At 35.1% G+C, this 26,764-nt stretch overlaps 1 protein-coding gene across 8 annotated transcripts in view; it reads right to left on the minus strand.

Annotated features, from left to right (window-relative positions):
* PPP2R5C (protein phosphatase 2 regulatory subunit B'gamma) overlaps positions 1 to 26,764 on the minus strand; it is a 196,655-nt gene that overhangs the window by 133,496 nt on the left and 36,395 nt on the right. For 4 of the 8 annotated variants that reach the window (XM_043981614.1, XM_043981615.1, XM_043981617.1 and 1 more), the window contains one exon: positions 26,395 to 26,554. In XM_043981614.1, coding sequence (XP_043837549.1) covers positions 26,395 to 26,554 — 160 coding nt within the window. Of the gene's footprint in view, positions 1 to 4,788; positions 4,972 to 26,394; positions 26,555 to 26,764 lie in introns of those variants that run through there. The other 4 variants (XM_043981618.1, XM_043981622.1, XM_043981619.1 and 1 more) reach the window with 3 other exon arrangements.

Consider the following 26,764-nt stretch of genomic DNA (forward strand, 5'->3'; position numbering starts at 1 on the left):
GCTTGCTGAGTGAAAACATGATAACAAGACAAAGATAAAAAGTAACCTGGTTTAGAAAGGCCAAAAACTGGGAAAGGAGGAATCACAATTTGTCACTTCCTTTCTACCTCCCACTTCTGACATTCAGTTCTTTCTGATTTGTCTAACACTGGCTTCTGTATCAGCTTTTAAAACACTCAATAAAAACTACATCCTGGGGTAAGAAGAAGGGAAAAACACACTGGATTGTTTTTAGGAGGGGCTGAGTACAACAGAGTAAGAAATATATGCTTACCAAATAGTTCTAATAGTACCCTCTCTTCTCGCCTTTAAAGTGATTTAAAACTCTTTGTATGGTTAACAGTAGAACTTTCCCATCTATACTATCCCATGTACTTGTAAAATACTTAAATTCTTTATCTTAAAAGAACTAAAGCTCAAGTCAGAGCTCCAAGTAGCATTATTAGCACTGGGGACAAATTCACCTGAACTGGGGGTGGGGGTGGGTCAGGTCTAAGGTGTAGTTCACTCTATGTGAGAAAAGAGATAGAAGTCCATAGGAGTCGAGGAGGCTGAGGAACTAAGCCAAGGTGTTCAAAGGGGAAAAGAGATGGTAAGTATTGAACTTGTAATAAGGAGAGCGACCTAGTGGGCCAAAGATGAAAGCAAAAAAAAAAAAAAAAAAGGATATAGTAAATTTTGAAGAAAGGTGAAATTGATGGTCACAGAAGAAGGGGTCTTAAAGTAGCTGAGGGAAGCAAGGAATATGCCCCAATTTCTGTTTTTGATCCTACAGAAACCTCTCTCAGTTGCTACAAATCTTAAAATGATATATAAAAGCCAAAGTCTCCTCTTCCCCCTTCAACACTGGTATAAACCATATGCTTCTGGTTCTCACATGGACTATGAAGCCTCAAAAGATTAGACATTTTATTTCCCTTACTTTGGGGTTCTGATAAAATAAAAGCTTAAAATAAGCTAGCTATCTGACAGGCAAAACTTCAAAAAAATGCCCTTCTAATTAAGCTCTATTACTTCACCTTTTTTTAGGAAACCAGTACACCAACTACCATCCAGGACTGTTGGGCTGGAACATTGCCCTTAGGGATTGCCTTACAACCTTGCTTGGGTTAACTATTCAAGAGAGTTTGAATGAAATGGAAGTCAACAACAACATTCTTAATAATGAAATGGAAGACAATATGTCTTGCATCTATGCTCTACGGTTCCCCCAAACTATTATATTACTTAAATAACTTGAGGTCCTCTGGGTGGATTGTTACCCTACCTCTGACTTTTAAGAACTTTCAGGCCTTTCAATCTGCCCTCCAACTGAACTTTTAAAGTGTCACCTTCTCTAATGAAACTAGCTTTTCCTATTTGTATCCCCAGGGCTTGGCACAGTGCTTTGCATATAATAAATGCCTTTTCACTCCTTCATTCATCAGGACATACAGGTATCTAAAATCAATTATCCCAGGAAATGATATCTTTCATCTAGCATGAAATCTATATTGAAATTGGTAGGGAATTGTGAGAACTTGTGCCTGCTATAATTCAATTCAACATTTATTAAACTAAAAGGTGCTAAGAATATAAAGACCAAAAAAGAAAAAGACCCTGCCATCAAGGAGACTAATACCGCTGTGAAAGGAGATGGAATATAACATCTGTACTGATAACCAGTCAATCAATCAAACATTTATTAAGCACCTACTCGCTACGTGCCAGGCACTGTGATCATTAAATTCAAAGTAATTTGGAGAGAGCATTAACAATTGAGAAGAAGGGGCAATCAGGGAAACATTACTGTGAGGACAGCACCCACACTAAGAGTAAACCACGAAGGATCATGCTCCAGATGGGATGGAGGGTACAACTCATACAAACGCTCAGAGGTAGAAGATAGAATGCTGAGTTCAAAGAACAGGTTTTGTCCAGCTTTGCTGGAATACAGTGTGAAAGGCAGCCTGGAAGGGTAGATCACAGCCATATAGTATTGGGCCTTAAAAATCAGCTTTAGGAGGAGTTTCTATCTTATTCTGTTACCAAGAATAAAAAACTCTGAAGGATTGTAAGCAGAGGAATGACACAGAAAGAACTCTTGGAAGATGATTTTGGCAGTTATGGGAAGGGCAGATTGGAAGTAGAGATTATCAATTAGGAAGCTATTATAATAGCCAAAAAAAAATAGTAATAAGGACTTGAACTAGAAGGGCAGATATATAAGCATAGAGAAAAGAGTAAATATGAGAGATGTTGTAGAGGCTAAATCAGTAAGATCCAGTAAGTGACCAGATGTGGAGGTCACGGAGAAGGAAGAGTCAAAGATGACTATGAGGTTACTTTACTAACCTGGGTGACTTCAGGATGGCAGTACCCTCAATCATGTTAGGGAAGTTTAGAGGAGGGACAGGTTCAAAGGGAAAGATGATCAATCAGTTCCATTGTAGACATGTTGAAGAAATATCCAGGTAGAGATGCCCAGCAGGTAGTTGGCCTTGGGGGACTGGAGTTCAGGAGAGAGATTAGAACTAGATACATAGTTTTGGGAGCTAACTTGATAGAGATAATTTAATCCATGGGAACTGATGAGATCATCAAGAGAATAGAGGAAAAAAAAATAATGAAGAGGTCCTAAGACAGAATCTTGAAGTTTACTCATATACAGAGTGTAGAAGATAGAAGGATGATGAAGTAGCAAAGATGTTAAAAGAACAGGTAAGCTAAGTAGGAGGAGAAACAAGAGAAAGAAGTACCACAGAAAACAAGAGATATATACCCAGAAGGAAAGATCAATCAAAATCTTTTTTTTTTTTTTTTAGGGAGGCAATTGGGGTTAAGTGACTTGCCCAGGGTCACACAGCTAGTTAAGAATCAAAATCTTATGATAAAATCCTTCATAAAATCGTCAGTGGACTAATTTTTGTATTTTCTATTTTAAGGTGTGGTCCCACGTCCAAACAGAGTTTATTTCTATCTGGAAGTACTTAATCATCGTCTAAGAACTCATTGAAAATACTACCCTAGAAATCTCTTGGTTTTAAGCAACTCTTTCCTTATATTTCTGAGATTATAAGAATATTTCATGATTTGAAACAAAATTCAGAGCTAGACTTTTAAAGTATTACCCTTTCTGACTGCTTTTACTTAACCAGTCTTCCTTCTTTCAGGTTTCCTAAATATTAACCTTAGTTAAATAAGATCAATTATCACTAACATCTATTTCATCTTTCAAATATTTTCCAGGACAAAGCAATTTTTTATAAAACTAAATAAAACCATAAGCCAAAAATATGTTGGTTCACATTATAAATGCAATAAAATATGTATCTGATATGTACAATGCAATCATATTACATGTATATATAAATAGACCAAGTGATTCAGTATTTATCTAAGGACTGACAAATCCTAAAAATATCACATTTTACTCTTCATCCTACCAGAACACCTAAAATGCCTACAAATAGTTATAGGCTATTCCCTGTGGGAATAACAAAAAAAAATTCATAATATATTTTACAATCTGGACATTTTAAATTCTGCTTAACCCCACCTGGATATAGAAGGTTTTTTTAAAGAGAAAATCACCACCCATTTTAATTCAAGAGATATTGTATTCATATGGTTTTAGTCTTTGGATACACCCTAGAATCTGAAAAATCTTGTCCGGCATTTTAGTCATACAGGCTATTAGTCACCTAGAAATCTTTCCCCCACCCTATCTCAGCACAGGTCCTTGAAGGAGATTTAATCTAAAGAGTTACAGCTTTTCTATTAATATAGGACATGGTTGGCCTATATAGGACGCCATGAATATCAAAAGTAATTTTTATCCAGTCTAGTGTCTCTTTATCATTCATCCTCAACAAACAAAAACATTAAAATGTACATTTAGAAAAATCTTTAAAAAGCTAAAAACAAACAAACCTAAACCAAACAACTCATATATACAAATTACTTTAAAGGGTTTATATTCTATATGCCTAATGTTCCTTTTAAAATTTGTATTTTTTCAAGGTAGTGAACACAAAACCAGTGAACCACAAAAGGGGGTGAGTGAACTAATGTAGTTTTTTAAAGCACCCTAAAAACTTGTTGCTGTTTCAAAATGTAAAAGCAAATCACAATTTAAGATTTGCCGAGTGGAATACACTGTTTTCTCTTCACACACCAAAGGAGTTAAGATGGTTCTAATGCAAAAAAAAAAAAAAAAAGCCAATATTTTAGAAACAATACCATTTCAACATTTCAGAGCATACATAGATTTATCTTTAGAGATTTGGTCGGGGAGGGAGGAGGTGCTGGAAGACCCGGACCAACCCTTTGTGATTAAGTTATTTGAAAATAAATGCTGACTATTTTTCAGTTACGATTCATCTATAATTCTAAGGCTACATATGCTTGAAGAAACCTTTACGGTATTAAACAACATAAATGTTACTCGTTAAACTCTGCTTACTGATAACTTAGCTCTGCCCTGCCCCCCACCACCTCACTAAGCTGGTGACTTCACATCCTTTGACATCAGCACAGCCTTGAAAGGGGGATGGGAGAGACAGCAGAGAGCAGTAAAACCAGCTTTTAACTATGCATGCAATGTCTCTCTGAATTCTTAAAATCTGTAAGTAGTACTTAAAATATCAAACAAACATTGCACACTCGATTTTATATGGTTAAATCTGCAGCAAAATTAAACGGATTCTGCCACAAAGGACTTCCTGCTTTTCTTATCTGAAGCACAATAGCCATTTATTAACTGACCACAGAAGGTTACAATTCACTAAAATATACACAATAACTTACCTCTAATATGTAAAAGGGCCACGGGCTGGAAAGGCCCATTGGAATTAGCTGCATCCACCACCATCCTGCTGCTAGCTTTATTACATGTCAACATCTAGGCTTCAGCAGGAAAGGCAATGTACTCCTTAAGGCAAGAAACCAGCCTCCATTTTAGTTAAAAAAAAAAAGACAAACTGAAGCTCTCTGCAGCTGGAGGGAACTGGCTAGTTAGTGATGTCAGCAGGCATGGAGAAATCTGATTGGCTAAAAGCAGCAACTTAAAATGACACTAAAAATTGCAAATGGAAAAAGAGCTTTCTGTTTGTCAGTGTGTGTTAGAAACTTGTGCATATTTTGACTTCCTGCAATAAGAAACTTTTAAGCAATGATCCTGTTATTTAAAAGTCTTTTGGCGACTGAACAGACGATTAATTATAGTTCCACAATACAAACAACTAATGTTCAGAAGAAAGGTCGGGAAAATTATTAAAAATTTTAGATTTTTTATATTTATTATTCCTATCTTATTTTATTGGCAGGTACTCGGCCACAATTTATTTCTAATGAATCTCAGGTTTGTGAACAACCCAATACTTATGCAGCCTAGATTTAAATTGCCATTAAAACTATAAGAAATACCAGCTCATAAGTTTGGACACTTGTCCACCCTTCACCACCACCAAGTGGTAATAACATGCTACTTTTCTTTCAACCACTAGTTTTCTAAAGATCCAAGATTTTCTAAGAGATCTGCCATAGCTAAGTATTTATAAAGTTATAAGGTTCCTTTGACAGTCATTCACCATAATCAATTATTAGGAATTTTGTTAAAATAATATTCAAAATTAATCCAATTATTCTATTACTAGGGATATTACCAACAGATTATTTAAAAAGAAAAAATGTTTAGCTTTGTATTCTGATAGCAAAACACCTATAAATTAAATGTCTGATAATTGAGGAATAACAGGATAAATAATAGGATAATATGGCATGTTAATGTAACAATAAATTATAATGCATAAAAATGACTTTAAAAAAGAGTATAAGAAAATTTGGAAAGATCTATACAAAGAAATACAGGGTAAGATCACATTAATAAAAAGATGACAAATTCTGTCAGATGACAGATTATGAAGGAAATAGAGCAAATATGTTATTTGTTAACATATATGAATTTTCTTAAAAATGTAAACAGTTTAAATTTTAGGTTTAGAGATTTACTATGTTGTTAATTATCTGCATTTTTAAATGTTAAAAATATAAAAATTTAACATGTCCTCCCTGCTGAGTAGATAAAATACAAGCATAACATAACATTAATTCTGTTTTTGTAATTTAAAATTTCAAGAGACATTTACCTTTTTAGCCATTTTGTGCAAAAGTTAAAATGATCTGCTTTTTAAAAATGTTAATAGGCATTAAAATAAATTAATTTCCTAGTCCCAAGGAAAAAAGTAAAAATGTATGATGCAAATAATAAAAACTACAGGAATAGAATAAAGCTATATATCAAGGGTGAAAATGCCTGCCACCCTATCAACAACTGTGGGGAAAACCCTACAATGCAAAATGTACCATCTCCTAGTAAATAAAAAAAAAATGACAGGAGAGATTTTTTTTAAATGACAGAAAAGTCAAAAGAATATAATCTGGATAAACTTGCAAAATGTTCAACCCAAACAAATTTTCTCTTTTGCATAACTGCAAATTGCATAATAACAAAATATTTTAAACTGAAGAAATCAACACAAAACAAGTCATATCAATGAGAAATACTAGCAGTAACATATTTTTGGAGTGCATCTTCCTCCCATCCTTACTTTTTTTAAAAAGACCAGGCATGGGATTTCAATGGTGAACCAAGGTGTTTGTTAATGGCTAATGTAAGCTCTCTTTTCACTAAGCCACTGTACCTCTCTTCCCTTACATGGGCTAAAAACTTATTATTTGAGGAACTTATTTACATTTGTCATTTTCACTTTTTTTTGAAATGCCTTTTAATATACTATTCCTACAAGGCCTATAGAAATAAGCATATGAGATCTTAGTTAAGGTTTTTTTAATGTACTCCCCTCTGACATCTCCCATGAGGGCTAAAGTATTATTTCTTTTTTTAAAAAACTGAACAGAATTTTTTTCAGTTAACAACAATCTTATTTTCTCTCCCTCCTATCTCTGTCACATAGGGAAAAAAAGGAAGAAAAACAAAACCCTTGTAACAAGTACCCACACTGGCCATGTCTAAAAAAAAGATGTCTCATGCTGCATTTAGTCACTTCTGTCAGTAGGTAAGTAGTAGCTATGCTTTATCATTAGAACTTTGGTTGCACTGATTGGAAGTGTTGTCTTTCAAAGGTGTTTGATTTTTACATTTTTATTGTCTTATAGTTCTGCTCACTTCATACAAGTTTTCCCAGGTTTCTCTGAAACTGTTTCATCACTTCTTATAGCAGAAGAGTATTTCATCATTTTAATATACCTTAAATTTTTTCAACCATTCCCCAACTAATGCTTCCCCCGCCCCAGTTTACAATTCTCTGAAAAAAACCAAAAACCAAAAAAAGCTACTATAAATATTTTTTGTACATATAGGTCCCTTTCCTCATCATTGGACTTCTTTGGGCTCAGTAGTGATATTGCTGGATCAAAGGGGAAGCACAGCTTGGTAACATTTTAGGTTTAATTCTTTTTTTGTTCGTTTGTTTTTGTTGAGGCAATTGGGGTTAAGTGACTTGCCCAGGGTCACACAGCTAGTAAATGTCAAGTGTCTGAGGCCGGATTTGAACTCAGGTCCTCCTGAATCCAGGGCGGGTGCTTTATCCACTGCGCCACCTAGCCGCGCCCCCCCCCCCCCCCCCCCCCCCCGGTTTAATTCTAAATTGCTTTCCAGAATGATTGCATCTCATAGCTTCATCAACACTCTATCAATGTGCCTGTTTTGCTGAAATACCTCCAACATTTGTCATTTTCCTTTTTTGTCAACTTTCCTGATTTTATGGGTGTGAGAAAGAACTTCAGATTTGTTTTAATTTGCATATCCCTAATAATTAGTTATTTGGAACATTTTTTTCCATATGGTTAGTATTAGTCTGGATTTCTTCCTAGGAAAAATTGTCTATTCAGACTATTTATCGACTGGGATATTCTTATCAATTTGATTTGGTTCTTTTCTCCATTTTATATTCTGTGATCTTCTCTATCCCTTGTTTAGACAAGAAATCTTTTCCTAGCTATAGATCTAAAAGGTGATTTTTTTTGTTGTTGTTCTAAATTATTTATGATGTCACCCTTAATCCATTTGGGGATTATATTGGTTTTTGGTGTGACAGCAATATGCTTCTTTTCCCCTAAGTCCCTCCAACATTTGTTATTTCCTTTTTTGTCAATTTTACTAATATGATAAGTGTGAGATAGAATCAGAGTACTTTCTAGTTTTCCCAGAAGTTTTTGTCAAATACAGTGCCCTTTTCCCTGCAGTCTTTGTCAAATATTAGGCTATTGTGTTCACTTGCTTCTATATATTGCATGCCTAATCTATTTCACTGATCAGTCTCTTCAGTCTCTTAACCAGTACCAAATAGTTTTTATTTTTTCAGTACCAAATAGTTTTGATGATTGCTTCTTTGTCACATGGTATAGTTTGGCATATGATACTGCTAGGATCTTTTCCTTCCCATTCATTTTTTTTTAAATTAATAAAGTATTTTATTTTTTTCCGTTACATGTAAAGATAGTTCTCAACTTTTGTTTATACAAGCTTTATGATTTCAGATTTTTCTCCCTCCCTCCCCTCCCTCCCCCTCCCCTATACAGCAGGTAATCTGATATAGGTTTTATATATATAATAACATTAATCCTATTTCTGCATTAGTCATTTTATAAGAGAAAAAAATCAGAGCAATGATGAAAAACCTCAAAATAGAAAAAAACAACAGCATCAAAAACAAAAGAAATAGTATGGTTCATTCAGCATCTATACTCCGCAGTTCTTTTTTATTTTTTTTCCTTGGATTTGGAGATCCTCTTATATCATGAGTTCTCTGGAACTCTTCTGTACCATTGCATTAGTGAGAAGAATATAGTCCATCACAGTAGATCAACACTCAATGTTGATGATACTGTGTACAATGTTCTTCTGGTTCTGCTCATCTCACTCATTATCTTCCCATTCATTTTTGTAGCAGATACCAATTTTTCTTTTTTTTTTTTTTGTAAGACAATTGGGGTTAAGTGACTTGCCCAGGGTCACACAGCTAGTGTCAAGTGTCTGAGACTGGATTTGAACTCAGGTCCTCCTGAATTCAGGGCCAATGCTTTATCCACTGAGCCACCTAGCTGCCCCCTTCCCATTCATTTTTTCACTATTCGTCTTGAGATTCTTGACCCTTTGTTTCTACAGATGAATTGTTATTTTTTTTTCTAATAATCTCTTGGTATTTTGATTGGTATGACAATGAAAAAGTAAATTAATTTGGGCAGTATCATTACTTTTATTAAATTGGTTCAGTCTACCTATGAGCAATTAATCTTTCTCCAATTATTTAGATCTATCTTTATTTCCACAGTTGTATTTATATAGCTACTGTATGTATCTTGGTAGGAAGACTCCCAAGTATTTTGAACATTCTGTAGTTATTTTAAATGTAATTTCTATCTTCCTGCTGGATTTTGTTTGCAATATATAGAAATGCTGATGATTTATGTAGATTTATTATACATCCTAAGACTTGGCTGGTTATTGTTTTATTAAATTTTAGTTAACTCTCTCTCTTAGGGGGTCTCTAACTAAACCATCAAATCATCTGAAAAATAAAGTTTTATTTCATATTCACAAATTATGTACTTTTAGTATGTAACAGAGCTTTAGAAATGTTTTCTGTTCTGACAGCTTAATTCAATGCTGAAGAAGAACAATAGCATATATATGCTATGTAATGGCTATAAAGACCTTGGACAAAATACAGCATTCATTTATGCTAAAAAGTCTAAAAAGCAGACAGGGATGTCTACCTTCAGACACAAAAAGGTGTATTTTTTTTTATGTGTGTGTGTGTGTGTATCTCTGTATATGTATGTATGTATATACACACATATGTAAAATTATTCTATATATACTTCTATTTATCAGTTCTTTCTCTGGATGCAGAAAGCATTTTTCTTCATATGTCCTTTATAGTAATTTGGGTATTTATAACAGACAAAATAACTTATTCACTCAAAGTCATTCTTCTTTAAAAAAATTTTTGGGCGGGGCAATGAGGGTTAAGTGACTTGCCCAGGGTCACACAGCTAGTAAGTGTCAAGTGTCTGAGGCTGGATTTGAACTCAGGTCCTCCTGAATCCAGGGCCAGTGCTTTATCCACTGCACCACCTAGCTGCCCCCAAAATCATTCTTAAAACAATACTGCTGTTACCAAATACAATGTTTTCTTGGTTCTGCTCATTTCATTCTTCATTATTTCATGCAATTCTCTCCATGTTTTTCTAAAATCATTGAGCTCATCATTTCTTATAGCACAGTAGTATTCCATCACAACCATATATCATAACTTGTTTAACCATTCCCCAATTGATGGGCATCTCTGCAATTTCCAGTTCTTTGCCACTACAAAGAGGGCTGCTATAAACATTTTAGAACATATAGGTTCTTTTCCTTTTTCTCTAATCGTCTTTGAAAATAGATCAAGTAGTGGTATTGCTGGGTCAAAGGGTAGAGGTAGTTTAATAACTTATTTCATAATTCTACCAACAGTGAATTAGTGTCCCAATTTTCCACATATGTTTGCCAACATTTGTCATTCTCCCTTCTACATTTTAGGCAATCTGATAGGTGTAAAATGGCTCTGGATTCAGGAGGACCTGAGTTCAAATCCGGCCTCAGACACTTGACACTTACTAGCTGTGTGACCCTGGGCAAGTCTGGTAGGGGCAACTAGGTGGCACAGTGGATAGTGTGCCAGGCCTGGAGTCAAAAAGACTCATCTTCCTGAGTTCAAATCTGACACTTGTGAGCTATATGACCCTGGGCAAGTCACTTAACCCTATTTGCCTCAGTTTCCTCATCTAAAAATGAGCTGGAGTAGGGAATGGCAAACCACTCCAGTATCTTTGCCTAGAAAACCTCCAAATAGGTTAATGAAGAGTCAGACACAACGGAAAGCAACTGAACAACAACTGTACGTCTGGCACTGGGGATACAGACACAAAATTGAAACTCTCTGTCCTCAAGACAGATCTTATATCATACACCAAAACAATCTCAAAATGGATATGTAGCCTAAACATAAAAAGTAACACCATAAAAAAAAATTACAAAAGAAAGAGATCATATACATTTCACAACTATGGCTAGGGTAAGAACTTTTTTTTTTTTGCGGGGGGAGGGAAGGCAATTGGGGTTAAGTGACTTGCCCAGGGTCACACAGCTAGTGTCAAGTGTCTGAGGCCAAATTTGAACTCTGGTCCTCCTGACTCCAGGGCCAGTTCTCTATCCACTGCCCTACCTAGCTGCCCCTAGGGTAAGAATTCTTAATCAAAGCAGAGATTAAGATCACAGAATCTAAAACATCATTTCAATCACAGAAAATGTAAAAGCTTTTGTATGACAAAATCAATGAAGTTTAGGTGAAAAGAGAAGCTATCAACAGGGGAATATAATCTTTGTATTAAACATCTTTGTTAAGGTCTGACATCCAAGATACATGGGGAATTAACATATACATAAAGGAACAGGAGCTATTCCTTAATAAATACGTGGCCAGAAGATAAGAATAAACAGTTCTAAAAAGGATTACAAACTATGGAGAAGAATATCAATGTTCCAGCAACTGTGAGGTTTTATCTCATACGCAAAAAATTGGCAAAAATGACAAAAGATGGGAAGGCAAAATGTTGGAAGCGCTGCAAAAAGACAGGCACATTAATATTCATATTCATGGAACTGTGAATTGGTCAAACCATTCTGGAAAGCTATTTGGAATTCAATGAAAAAAGTTAGTAAAAAGTCCATATCCTTTGAGTCAGAGATTCCACTGCTTAGGTATATATTCTTAAGGAAGTCAATGATAAAGAGGCCCCATATACATGCAAAAGAATATTTCTTACAAGGGGTTTTGTAGCAGCAAAGAACTAGACACAAATCAGATGCCCATCAATTGGGGATTGGCTAAACAAATTATAGCATATGAATGTAATAGAATATTTTTGTGCTAACCATAAATATTATGAATACTGAGAAGCATAGGAAGATTTATATAATCTGAATCAAAAGTGAAGAAAAACATACTCAATTACTACAACAACATAAAATGAAACAACAAAAAAACACTGAAACTGAATACTGTGAAATTATAATGATGGAATTTGGCCCTAAATAGGAAATGTGAGAAAGCAACTAACTCCTTTGAGGAAATGGGGAACTATGGATATGTAACATTATAGGTAATGTCAGACTTTGTTAATGTGTTGGTTAGTTTTGTTGAACTATTTTTTCCTCTTTACTATTTTTCTTGTGAGGGATGGCAGGGAAGAAATGATACACTGGGAAATGTAGGCAATATACAAATAATAAAAATGTATCTCTTTAAAAAATAAACTACAAATGTTAAGAATTCGAAGAAATATGGAAAGGATTATATAAATTGATGCTGAATTAAGTAAAACAGACCCAATAAAAACAATTTATAGCAATACTTTCTGTTATATATAGCAAAGAAAAGGAAACTACCACTTGGCTTTAGAAATGACAGGAGGGAAAGGGACTGGAGCAACCAATGAAATATCCAAAACATGAAGGTGGCTCAGGAAATAGTTTCAGTCCTAGAATCAGGAAGATCTGGTGTTTAAATATGGTCTCAGTACATTTACTAGCTGTGTGACCTTGGGAAAGTCATGTCACCTCGTCTTTTCTTTAGTTTCCTCCACTATAAAATTGACATAATAATAGCATCTAACCTCCCAGAGTTGTTGTGAGGATCAAATAAGATGGTATTTTAAAAAGTGCTTTAGTGCAGTAGCTGACATAATATGGTAGATGCTGTATAAGTGCTTATTCCCTGTCCCCCATTTCAAAAAAAGAGAAAAGAAGGAAGTTCTGATAAGCAGATAAGCTTCTGAAATAAAGATGCTGAATTTATTCTATCGTTTTTTTTAAAAAATTGCTGTACATAATGCTTCATGATTTCATGTAATACTCTGTTTTTCAATGCACACGAAAATGTTCACATTCATTGGCGTTTGTCAAGTTCAGAATAATAAAAATAAATAAAAAACATAATGGTATAGGAATGTGATGGGATACTATTCTGTAGTTAAAAATGGCAAATATGCATAATTGAAAAAATGTGGGAGGACCAAAGAAATGATATAGTCAATCAGTCAAAAAGCATTTATCAAGGACCTACTATGTGTCAGGCACTGTACAGAGCCTGTGGAACATTTTGGCTATGTTTCAAAAGTTTTGCTATAGTGTCTCATTAGCATCATATTCTTCAATGTAATCATCTCTTGTTTCTATGATTTGTTCTTTGGCCCATCAATTCTTCAGAATTAAATTATTTAATTTCTAATTAAGTTTGAATCCTTTCTTTGAAGGCCCTTTATCATAATTTTTATTGCAATTTTGTCAGAAAAGAATAAGACAGTCAGGGATCCAGGATTTATTAAGTGACTACCATGTGCCAGGCTAAGTGCTAGGGCTATAAAGGCAAAAGATAGTCTCTACTTTCAACACGAACTCACAGCCTACAGGGGGAGAAAACAAGCAAATGGCTATGTCCAAACAAGAAAGTTAGAAGGGGGCCAGGTTACAAAGGAGCTGACCATTAAACAGGATTTTACATTTGATCCTGGGGAATTGATAGGAACCACTGGAGTTTATTGACAAGGGGGTGACATGATTAGACCTGAAATTTAAGATGATCAATTTGAAAAATGAGAGGAAGATGGACTGGATTAGAGAGATTTGAGGCAGGGAGACCAACCAACAGGTTACTGAAATAGTCTAGGAGTGAGTTGATGAGACCCTATACTGAGGCAGTTGTCAAAGAAGAAAAAGTGGTATAATAAGAGATATTGTGAAGATTTCCATAATAGATTAGATATGGAGAGTGAAGAGAAGAGGACAACACCTAGGTTTTGTGCATGGGTTACTTACTGGAAGGATGGTGGTATACACTCAACAGTAAAAAGAAAGTTAGGAAGAGGGTGGAGGGAAAGATAATGAAGTTAGTTTGGGACTGATTGTAGAAAATAAGATGTCTATGACACATTCTGATTGAGATGTCTATTAGGCAGCTGGGGATACAGTTATAGATCCAGACATACACAAAAATCCAACATAGGAGAGAGTAAATCCCTAACAACTGTAAGTAGATATTCAAAGGAAAAACATAGATTTTCCACAAGTACTATATCAATACCGAGAACACATGAAGAGACAAAATATGATATAAAAGTTTTGGAGAAAAGAAAAGGAATAATAGTTTAGAACAGAGAGTGGAAACTTTTTTCAAGTATCAGAATCCCTGAAAATGAAGATGGACCAAACAGAAATTAATAACTAAAGAGACAGCAAGAAATATTAGAACAAGATCAATAGATATAAAGCATACAATATAAAGATTTCTATTGACATAAATAATAACAACAAGAAAGCAACTGAACTGGAGAACAGATCATAGAGGGGTAATTTAAGAATAACTGGACTCACTGAAAATCATGATCACCTCAGGAATAAAAGTCCTAGTAATGCAATAGCCTAAAACCAGAGTCCCTGCATCAAAGGAAAAAAAAATACTCCAAGTAGCCAGAAAGGAGTTCAAAAACAAGGAGCTACAGTCAGGATCACAGAATACCTTGTGAATTCAGCAAATGAGAGGAGACTTTAAAATATAATATTCCAAAAGGTTAAAGGTATATGCTGGGGCAGCTAGGTGGCGCAGTGGATAGAGCACCGGCCCTGGAGTCAGGAGTACCTGAGTTCAAATCCGGCCTCAGACACTTAACACTTACTAGCTGTGTGACCCTGGGCAAGTCACTTAACCCCAATTGCCTCACTAAAAAAAATTAAAAAAAAAAATGTATATGCTTACAACTAAGATAACCTAGCTGAGAATAATCCTACAAGGAAAAAAAAAAGTACCTTTTATGGAACAGAAGACTTTCAAGCATTTTTGATGAAAAGACGAAAGCCAAAAAGGAAACATTAAAATGCAAACAACAAAAATCAAGATAAATTTGCCATGAGAAATTTACTTGAGCAACTAGAAGTGGCTACAAGATGATGAAGTACTAATAATCAGTGCCCCTTCAGAACTTTAATGGCTTCAAAGGGTTAAATAAGGAGTTAAAAACAAGGGATCTGGGAACAGACTAGTTCTGTTCTTAGGGCTTAAAGAAGGGAAAGAAAGGTAAAAGGAAGATACTAGTGTAGAAAGGAAGAAAATGAGGGTGGAACTTGCTATTTCTCATAATAGAAATATCTATTTCTTATGGAGTATATGAGAACATGAATTACAGGGTGGAAGGCAGGTATCATATGAACCTCATTCTTATATAAAAGGAACAAAGGAGAGTAGAAAATACTTCCCTCTACATACACACAAAAAAAGTTTGGTGCAGAAAAATGTAATCACACTTGATAGGGAAACAGGCAAAGATAGGGGGTGGGAGGGTGATGAAAGTCAGGATAATTCCAGGGAGGGATAGTTCGAAAGCAAAACAAACTTCATAACCTTCAAGGGAGGAAGAAGGGATTAAAAGGGGAAAATAAATAAATAAAAGAAGAATAATTAACTGGAAACTAAGAGGTTATCCATCAATTCTGGAATGGCTGAATAAATTATGGCCTATGAATATAATGAACTATTCTTGTGCTGTAAGAAAAAAGACTTGCAGTAGGAACCAATGAAGAGACAAGTGAGAAGAAACAAGCATGCCCTCTACAGGAGGACGTTCAGAATCCTATCGAGACAAATAAGTGAAAGACTTAAGATTTCTGAAAAGCAATGACCAACCGTGGTCATTGAATGGACCAGTGATTAAGTGGGCTACTCACCTCCTAAAATAGCAATAAAAGAAGAAAAAACAAATAGAAGGAATTTAAAGCAACCTATTTTTGTAAATGATATGATGATTTACTTGAAAGATCCCAAAGACTCAACTAAAAAGTTAGCTGAAACAATGAATAATTTTAGCAAAGTAGCAAGATATAAAGTAAATCCATAAATCATCAGCATCTATATATCACAAACAAAACCCAACAAGAAGAGATAGTAAGAGATACCTGATTTAAAATAACTCTAGACAGTTTAAAATACCTGGGAATATACCTGAAAAAACAAAATCAGTTACTATATGAACAAAATTATAAAAATCCTTTTATACAAATAAAATCAGACTTAAACAACAACAAAATTAATTTGGAAGAACAAAAAGTCAAGAAAGTATATCAAAGGAACTAATGAAAAATGTACAGGAAGGAGGTTTGGCAGTATCAGATCATAAACTATACTGTAAGGTTGTAGTTATCAAAACTCTGGTACTGGCTAAGAAATAGAAAAGTAGATCAGTGGAAGAGTAGACATACAATTTACAGCAGCAAATAAATATAATAACCTTGTATCTGACATGTATAAAGACTTAAGTTTTGGTAAAATTTGGTATTATTTGGTAAAACTTATTGGGAAAAATGAAAAGTAGTCTGGCAAAGACTGGGCACAGACTAATATCTTACACCGTTTATCAAGATAAGATCAAAAGGAAACCATGACCTAGATATAGAGAGAGATATTAGAAGAAAATCCAGAAGAACATAGAATATATTACTTATAAGACTTAAGGACAGGCAAATAATTTATGAACAAAGGAGAGATAGAGAGCAGTGTGAGGGGTAAAATGGATTATTTCAATTACATTCAATTAAAAAGGTTTTGTACAAATAAAACAAATGTAGCTAAGATCAGAAGGAAAGCACAAAATTGTGGAAAAAATTTTATAAACAGATTATCAGATAAAGGTCTCCTATCTCAAATATATAAAGAACTGTGTCAAATCTATAAGAATGAGACATTCCCCAGTTGACAAATGGTCAAAGAATATGAACAGGAAGTTTTCTGATGAAGAAATCAAAGCAATTTATAGTTGTATGAAAAAAATGCTCTAAACCATTATTGATTACAGAAATGCAAATTAAAACAACCTTGAGATATCATTTTACACGTATCAGATTGGCTAAAATGATTGAAGGGGAAAGCGACAAATGTTCATGAATAATTGGAAAAATTGAAACATGTACACACTGTTGGTAGAACTGTGAAGTGATCTGATTTTGAAGCACAACCTGGAATTATGCCCAAAGAATTATTAAACTGCCTCTATACCCTTTGACCCAGGAATACCACTACTAGGTCTGCTTCCAAAGATGAGTGGGGGAAAAAAGGAAAAGAACCTATATGTTCTAAAATATTTATAGAAGCTCTCTTTGTGGTAGCAAAGAACTGAGAATTGCAGGGATGCCCATCAATTAGAGAATGGCTGAACAAGTTGTAGTATATGATTATGACAGACAGAATACTACTGTACTATAAGAAATGATGAGCTTTATTATCTTAGAAAAAGATGGATAAATGTGCATAAAATAATGAATGAAAGGAGAAGAACAAAGAGAACATTGTATACAGTAACAATATTGTTTTAAGGACAACTTCTAAGTCATTTTGATTATTATAAATTCCCAAATTAACTACAAGGGACATATGAAGACGTTATCTGCATCCAGAAAAAGAACTGATGAATAGAAATGTATATATAGAATGGCTTTACATTTATATATAAGCATACATACATATACACACATGTCTAATAGTTACACATACATATACATATACACATACACATACACACATATCTAATAGTTACCACCTCAAGGGTGGAGAGAGGAAGGGAAGAAAAAAAGGAAAAAAGTTATCATGTAATTATTACATGTTTAAAAGGAATACCAATAAAATAAAAGGAATACCAAAATAATAAAATAAAATAAAATAAAAGGAATACCAAGCTGTACATAATAGATTTGCCGTTTCATGTGCAATCAATTTTTTTTTCCTTATTCTACTATGTTATGGAAATGACTTACATTTCTTAAGTTCAGAATAGAATTAATCTTTTTTTTAAAGAAGAGGTAATGGACCCAAGATGCATAAAGAAGCATATATTTTTGGACACTGACACTGGATGAATGTGCTTTACTATGCTTAGGTTATAAGGTACTTTTTAATCTCCATTTTGAAGGGGATGGTGGTGGAAGGAGCAGAAAAAAATAACAATAGTGATATCCTTTTCTCCCCCCAAAGGCCACTGAAACATTTACAAAATGTACAGAAGAGAAGTGAAGGAAATTCAGAAGCACAGGCAAGCCAGTTTTTAATATGTATGCTGAAAAAAAAAATCTAAGTGGTATTAAATGGAGATTCAGTTTCATATGCAATTCCCTTTTTGTGTTCTGTTGAATATGTGGAAATACATTTTTTAGAATTTAAGTTCAAAATAAAATAAAATTTAGAAATAAGAGGAAAGGCCAGACTAGGACAGCTTATGATCTATTGGGAAGGGCTTCTCATGACTACCAAAGAAAGCAACAAGCCCATATTCTGGCATTCAAGGCACTCTACGGTGGGGTTCCAACTTCCCTCTCCATCTATCTCCTGTCTGCCTTTACATACTTATCTATGTTTCGAACCAAACTGATCTTTATTCTTTTGTTGTTGTTGTTGCATTTCTTAACTTAAATATTTTTCCAATTGTACATAAAAAACCTTTTTAACATTTGTTATTTAAAATTCTGAGTTCCAAATTTTCTCCATCCCTTCCATCTCTTCCCCATCACTGAAAAGGCAAGCAATTTGATATAGGTCATACATGTGTAAGCATGAAAAATATATTTCCATATTAGTCACATTTTCTAACCCCCCCAAAGCCAACAAAAAAATAAAGTGAAAAATAGTATAGTGCAATCTGCATTCATATTCTATCAATCCTTTCTCTAGAGGTAGATAGCATTTTCATCACAAGTTCTTTGGAATTGTCTTGGATCACTGAATTTCTGAGAATAGCTAAGTCATTTGCAACTGCAAATTGATCACCATAATATTGCTGTTACCGTATACAATGTTATCCTAGTTCTGCTCACTTCACTTTTCATCAGTTCATGGAAGTCTTTTCAGGTTTTTCTGGCATCAGTGAAAAAGAAAAGGAGTGGGAAGCTTTCAGAGATTTGGAGTGAGCACCACATTTACTCATCTGGGCCAGAACATTTGCAAACACCAAGATTGGTTTGACAAAAAGGATAGGGAAATTCAGAAGCTGCTAAATGAAAAACGAGAATTTCACAGGGTTTACCAGCAGACTAGTCCATCCATCTCTGAGAAGATAGTGTTTAAGTCCATCAAAAGTGTGAAACTCAGAGAGATGTAGGATGCTTAGCTCAGTAATAAGAAGGCAGATTAAATTCAGTTTTATGTTGTTAGTGACAATCCAAAGCACTTTTATGATTCCCTAAAGGTTATTTATGGGCCAAAGACCTATGGTACATCTCACCTACTCAATGCTGATGAAGCCACATTGATTAGTGATAAAGATATGATCCCAGAGAGATGGGATGAATATTTCTATAGTGTTCTCAACTGACCATCATCTATCAATACTGAAGCCACTTGTAGGGGCAGCTAGATGGCGCAGTGGATAGAGCACTGGTCCTGGAGTCAATTGTACCTGAGTTCAAATCCGGCCTCAGACACTTAACACATACTAGCTGTGTGACCCTGGGGAAGTCACTTAACCCCAATTGCCTCACTAAAAGAAAAAAAAAATTAAAAAATACTGAAGCCACTGGCCATATGCCTCAGGTTTAAGTCAATCCGTATTTAGCCAAATTTCCAACTGAAGAAGAGGTTTTGAATACCATTGAGTTCCTTTTGTGTGGCAAAACACCTGGTTCTGAGTCTATTCCAGTATTCATTTTTACAAGGCAGGGGGGTCCACTGCTCATAAAAAAACTGACAGAAATTTTCCAGGTTATATGGCAAGAGGAGGTCAGGCCCAGGAATTCAAGAATGCCTCCATTGTCCATCTCTATAAAGGAAAGGGAAATGGGTTGTCCTGTAATAATTACAGGGGAATCTCTTAGTTACTGCTGGCAAGATTCTTCTCAGAGTCCTTAATAGGCTGATTCTTCACCTGGAAGATGGTCATTTACCTAACAGCCAGTATGGCTTCAGAGAGGGCTGAGGAATGGCCAACATTGTGTCTGCTGCTAGACAATTCTAGGAGAAGTGCCAGAAAAGTACAGAGGTTTGTACATAATGTTAGTAGATCTAACAAAGGCCTCTGACGCTGTTGGTCATGAGGGTTTGTGGAAATTTATGGCAAAATTTGGTTGCCTAAAGAAGTTCATCAATATTGTGTATCAGTTTCAAGTTGGTATGCTTTCCTGGATTCTGGATAACTGACGATGTTCTCACTCTTTCCCAGTCATCAATGGAGTGAAGTAGGAGTATGTACTTGCTCCCATGCTTTTTAGCATGATGTTTTCTGTGATATTGTCAGCCGCCTTCTATGAGGATGAAAACAACACCAAAGTCAGTTACCACGCTAATGGTAGATTATTTAACTTGAAAAGGCTGTAGCCCTGGCTGAACACTTGATGCAGCCTTTGAGGCTGAGATGCAACAAATGATGGATTGATTCTCTGCTGCTTGTGCTAAGATTAGCCTAACAACACCAAGAAAACAGAGGTTCTCCACAAGTCAGCACCACACCAACTATATGTGAAACTATCGGTTACAGCAAATAGAGAAATTCTGAAAACTGAGGATAAAGTTCACTTACCTTGGCAGTATATACTTTCCAGGAATGTTCACAGAGATGAAAAATGTATTACCAGAGCTAGCTCAGTGTTTGGAAGGCTCCAAAGAAAAGGGTAAGAGAGAATAGCTATTAAACTGTCTAACAAAACTGAAGGTCTACAGAACTGTTGTGCTGACCTTATTGTTGCATCCCTGTGAAACCTGGACAGTATACCAGCACCATGCCAAGAAACTGAATTGTTTCCCTTTGAATTGTCTTTGGAAGATTCTGAAGATCACTTGGCAAAATGAGGTACCAGACACTGAGATCCTTTTTCAGGCTAAAACTGCTAAGCTTTCAAATTCTACTGCAGAGAGCACTCCTCTCTGATGGGCTGGCCACATTATTCAAATGCCAAAAGTACCTTCGCCTAAAAGATTATTTTATGGAGAACTCACACAAAGGCAAGTACTCACTTGGAGGTTAGAAGAAGTCATTCAAGGATACTCTCAAGGTCTCTCTGAAGGACTCTGGAATCAATTGTGAAACATGGGAGACACTGGCACAGGACCACCCTGCATGGTGTGCCCCCATCAAAGAAAGTGCTGTACTCTTTGAACAAAGCAGATTTGCAGAAACTCAAAAGAAACATGAGACACACAAATTTAGAAACATCTCCACGCCAACTGTTCATATGAACTTTTTGTGCCTGACCTGTGGTATAGTATTCCGACCTTGTATTGGTCTGATCAGCCACAGTCAGACACATTGTAACCTTGACCCCAACATGGTGATATTAATTTGGTTCTCTTCAAGAATGAAGGACAATGGGGCAGCTAGGTGGTGCAGTGGATAAAGCACAGGCCTTGGATTCAGGAGGACCTGAGTTCAAATCCGGCCTCGGACACTTGATACTTACTAGCTGTGTGACCCTGGGTAAGTCACTTGACCCTCATTGCCCCCTCCCCAAAATAAAGAATTAAAAAGAATGAAGGACAATAACCAACCAACTTATCATTTTAAGGAAAGTTCCATTTATTCCTATGCTTTCTAGTAATAGAATTTTATTCTTCAAGAAGGGAAACTACTAGATCTGATCCTCCTAAATAACAGGTTGCCAGAAGAGAAACTGTAGGAGGGGGTAAAGTGACTTTTCAAAATTTGTGAGAAAAAAAAGAAAGCTGGGTATGGTGATAGCACCTTCCTAGACATCTACCCCATGAACCTCGACTTCCTGTGAAATAAAGAGACTGCACTAGGTCGTCTCTGCAGGTCTCCCTTCCAGCTTTAATACTAATTCCCTAATTATGTTTTTGTATATACGAGGTTTAAAAAAAAATTACAGGCCATAAGTTACACAACATTTAAACTAAATACTAAAGTAGAAAGGGATGCAACCGTTCCCCCCCTCAAAAAAACCCCCAACTTTTGTTATTTATGGGGAAAAACATGCAAGTCAGCAGCTGATTCCAAAGAAAGTGTCAAGAAAGTTCTATCTAGAGAAAAGAAAATTGATAAGATCTAATAAAGCCTTTTCTTTTCTGTGTATTAATAAAGATGGTATGTTATTTATGGGCTGCTCTGATTAATATGTCACAAACATCCTTAGCAAACATCATAAACTATATAAATGTCACTGGAGGACCAGCCCAACTAAATCTGAAGGGCTAGCCATCAGGTTGGCAGCAAGGGACACATTTTTCTGCAACAGCAACTCGATTAAATGCTAGACTGGATGCAACATGTGCTTTTTGTTTGGAGAGGGAAGCAAAGAAAGATGCTTACTCATAATGACAAAATCAAGAATTCTTATGGTATTAAAGTAAATATCACAGAAAGGAAAACATAGATTATGGAATCTGTCAGAGGATAACTATTACTTGTATTAATTCATTAAGAATAAAGTCTTTAAGGCAAAACTTAATTGCAACAGGCTACGTATGTATACTTTTGTCAAGGCAATTCAACTGTATGACTAAAAATAGGTTCCCTGGTATTCTGATGTCCACACCTAAGTTTTCAACATAAGGCCAGCTTGCCAGAATGACTTTTTAAACAGTAAATAGGAAGATAAATGAATAATGAAATATGTAAAACTCTTACTTTATAATGTGCCTGTAAGTATCCTAAAATACCAAAAACAGGATACAATTTCACATCACCCAAATGAGACAACTTCAAACAAACATAATCACCTCCTTAATGATCATTAGAATATTATGATTTTCCAAGTATACAATAATAGTGATCATGGTAAAATTTTCAGAAGTACTTTTTACAAATTCATTTTGATTAAATAATTAAATAATGCCATACTGGAAAAAAATATATATATATATAAAGAATGATAATATAGAGATATAAACCAAAGTGCCTTTCCCAATTTTATTTATTTATTTATTTATTTATTTTGGGAGGCAATTGGGGTTAAGTGACTTGCCCAGGGTCACATAGCTATTAAGTGTTAAGTGTCTGAGGCCAGATTTGAACTCAGGTACTCCTGACTCCAGGGCCGGTGATCTATCCACTGCATCATCTAGTTGCCCCTCCTTTCCAATTTAGAATACAAAGAATTTCATACTTGTTATCCTATTATCAACAATTATTTTGAACTAAAAAAAAACCAGGCTATTTATAGCAAAGAAAAGAAGTACTTATTAGTTGTTGTGCCTTTCACAAGTATGTTAACACTCAAAATCTAACTATTATCTGTAAATGTCCTACTTCCTTAATCAAGAATAATGATATTTCTCTATCTGACCATAAACTTCTATGCACATGATGCTGAAGGAATTGGAAAAAGTTACACAACAGTACAGATTAGGCACACTATAACTTCATGTTATCCAACTTCAATTGAACCCTCACTGTAGCAAGGGAATCCTTTATTTTCTCATTGATTTCCTATCTCATTCCCTCATTCCCTATTTCATTCTTCTCTCTTCAAGCCTTTCTTCTCTAAGCTGAGAATCTTACCTTTTACTTTACTGAGAAAAATTGAGGCCATTTGCCCTCTTTTCCCTTTATGTCAAACCCCTTGAAATCTTCCCCTTCTTCCTCCTCCCCACCTCTCCAGTGTCTCATAATAAGATGGCTCTTTTCCTTGCTGAGGATTTCTTTACCTGTGTCCTTGATCCCATCCCCTCCCATTGTCTCCAACAGATGCTCCCTAAAATCATCCCTCCCTCTCTTGAATCTTGTATCTATTTACTCTATTTCAAACTTCCCTATTGTCTTCAAACATTCCCAAGACTCCCCATCCTTAAAAATAACAATTACTAGATTTCATTCATACCCTCAAATTCTCATTTCTTTCTTAACCAAACTCCTAGGGGGGAAAAATTATCTAGATTTGTTGCCTCCACATTTTCTCATTCACTCATTTGTAACCTTGCTTCCAGTCTCATCACAAGAGAAAGGGTACTCCAAAATGACCAACAATCTTTTAATTTAAATCAGATCTGATCCTTTTTGATTCCTAATCCCTCTAAACCTATTTGACATTGTGGATCATACTCTCCCACATACTCGAATTTTTGTAACACTGCTTTCTCCTGGTTATCTTTCTATCGTTCGATAATACCTTCTCAGTCTCCTGCTGTTGGTTTACCACCCACATCAAGCCCCCAAATTATGGGGGCACTTATAGGTGTACACAAAAACTTTCCTGGGGTTCTTTTCTCTATACACACACTTTCTTTTTGTGAACTCCTCAACTCGCATGGGTTTAATTAATTATGCAGATGACTCTAATTAATATCGCTAGTGACTGAGTTTTGGTCCTCTTTCAGCAATGCCTGATAGACATTTCAGGCAGGATGTTCCAGAAACATCCCAAGTTTAACATGTCCCAACATGTCTCTATTTCTACTGAAGGCACTGCTAGCTTTTCAGTATCCTAGGTATTTCCCTGGATAATCGTGGCTTTGTCAGTTCCTCCTTCTCTCACTCCACATCTCTGATAAATTGTCAAATCTTGTTGTCTCTACCTCCACCACATCTCTCAAGTCTGACCTCTTCTCTCCATTGCTAAAGACAACCCCCTTCACCTTAAGTTTAGGCTCTCTTCATCCCTCAACTGTAACAGTCTCCTATACAAGTTGTGCTCTTGTGCTCACAATCCCTCCCTCTCTCCCTCTCTTCCACTCCCCCCACCCCCCAATACTTAACTTCTAGGACTTTAAACAAGGTCACATCCTGACTACAAGCCTCAAATGTAAAATGAGGGGGCCACACTAGGTGATCTTTGAAGTTCCTTCCAGTTCTAAATATATGATCCTATGATCTGTAAAGTGGACATAATAATACTTATATCAACAAGTATGAAGAGTTGTGAGGAAAGTACTTGCAAGTATTACATAAAAGTGAACTGTTGCTTTTATCTCCCCAAACAGTTCACAATTCTGTAGTACTATAAAGTTTACAATATACTTTCTTCCCAACAACCATGTGCAGTAGGGAGTGTCTAGTTGAAAAAGTATCTTTAAAAAGAACCCTGCCAACCCTACATATTCCTAACAGTGTTTTAGCAAGTATGTGAAATTAAGTTTAAAAGCTTTTTAGCACCCATTACCCATTCTTTCCTGAATGTGTTTGAGTAGAATGTGTATATAAGTACTATACTGAGAGATTTCAAAAAAAGGTGCTTATTTTGTCAAACTAGTGAGGGACAGCATGATAGTGGTTTGAAACAATTTTCTTCCCTATACATAATACATTTTTCATCTATAAAGTGGAAATTATTCTTGCTTTCTTACATGAATACACATATATCTATATCAATCTCTATAAAAATGAGGTTCTACTTAACTTTCAAAACCTTAATAATAAATAAGTAGCCTGCTTAGCACCAACCCAGAAACTTTTCTATAATCCTTACAGAATCTTAAAATAATTGGGCAGAACTATTTGCAGATATGGGAAGACTAAAATGTAGTTAATAATTATGAGTTACAAGTACTTAGCACAGATTTTTTAAAAATTAGAGATGTATGGCAATAAAATTTCTTCTTTGAGAAAACAAATTTATAAACTACCAATGAATAAAGTTAAACTTTCTTAATAATCCACTCTTGTCCATAGGGGGTAAAAAACCAGAAGCAACAAAACCCTTACTTTTTCCTTAATATTGTTTGCAATGAAAAGACCTACAGTGCACTTGTGATCATATTTTTAGCCTTTTCAGCTTTTACCTACTAATTGTTAAGGGCTAAAATTCTAGTTAGTCTGTCTAAAATATCTAATGAGTGGTCACCAATAAATTTATAAGCTTTAGCAAGAGTTAGGCTTTTAAGCATTTATTAAGGAGAATAAGAATTTGGTAAAGAGAGAAAGGCCTACATTCATCTATCTATTAAAGGGAGAGCGCATTTCTAGCTCCCTTCTCCACCGGAGTCCTCAGGAAAAGAGCCCCAGTCAGAGTGCCAGGATCCCCCCCCCCTTCTTCCTCCCACCAGCAAACATCACTTCCTGACACCAAAGAAAAGACGCATGGTCTTGCCCTCAGAGACATTCACCTCATGGCACAGCTTTTCTACAGTAAGTCTCCAGCAGGTGGTGTTATTCCAATTGTTACATAATGAAACATTTTTTGTCAAAATAATTTTGTTATTATATAAATTAGAGAAGCACTAATTTAGTCTAAAACAGAGATTGAGAGAAGTAAATTTTACAAAATACAACCAAAAAAAAAAAGAATCACAAATAATGGCAAAAGATCATTAACATTCTTTTTCCCTTCTAAAAGATAAACATTAACAAAGTAAAAATAATGCAAAATACCTTTTAAAGCTGGTAGTTTCTGTAGTTCTCTGTTATTGCTAACATTAAACCTTGAAGTACTTAGGCGTTTTTCTTTCTTCACTACAGGTTGTGGAGTAGGTAGTTTCACTTTAGACAATGAAGTTTGGGAAGCAATAATGCTGTTTTTCTTGTTAGAAATCTGTTTTCAAGATAAAAACAAAATAAAAATGCATATTTAAAGGCTTTTCTTGCACTTTGCAGCATAAAGATTCAGGAAAAATTCAAATTAGACTAAGTTTCATTCCTTTAATAATTATTTCAGTATACTCCAAGTTAAACATGCTCTTCTAATGACTACTGTCTGCATCTCAACTTTCAACCACTCATGATTTTTAAAAATGTACTTATA

This window comes from Dromiciops gliroides, chromosome 2 (genome assembly GCF_019393635.1).
Source record: "Dromiciops gliroides isolate mDroGli1 chromosome 2, mDroGli1.pri, whole genome shotgun sequence".
Classification (NCBI taxonomy): domain Eukaryota; kingdom Metazoa; phylum Chordata; class Mammalia; order Microbiotheria; family Microbiotheriidae; genus Dromiciops; species Dromiciops gliroides.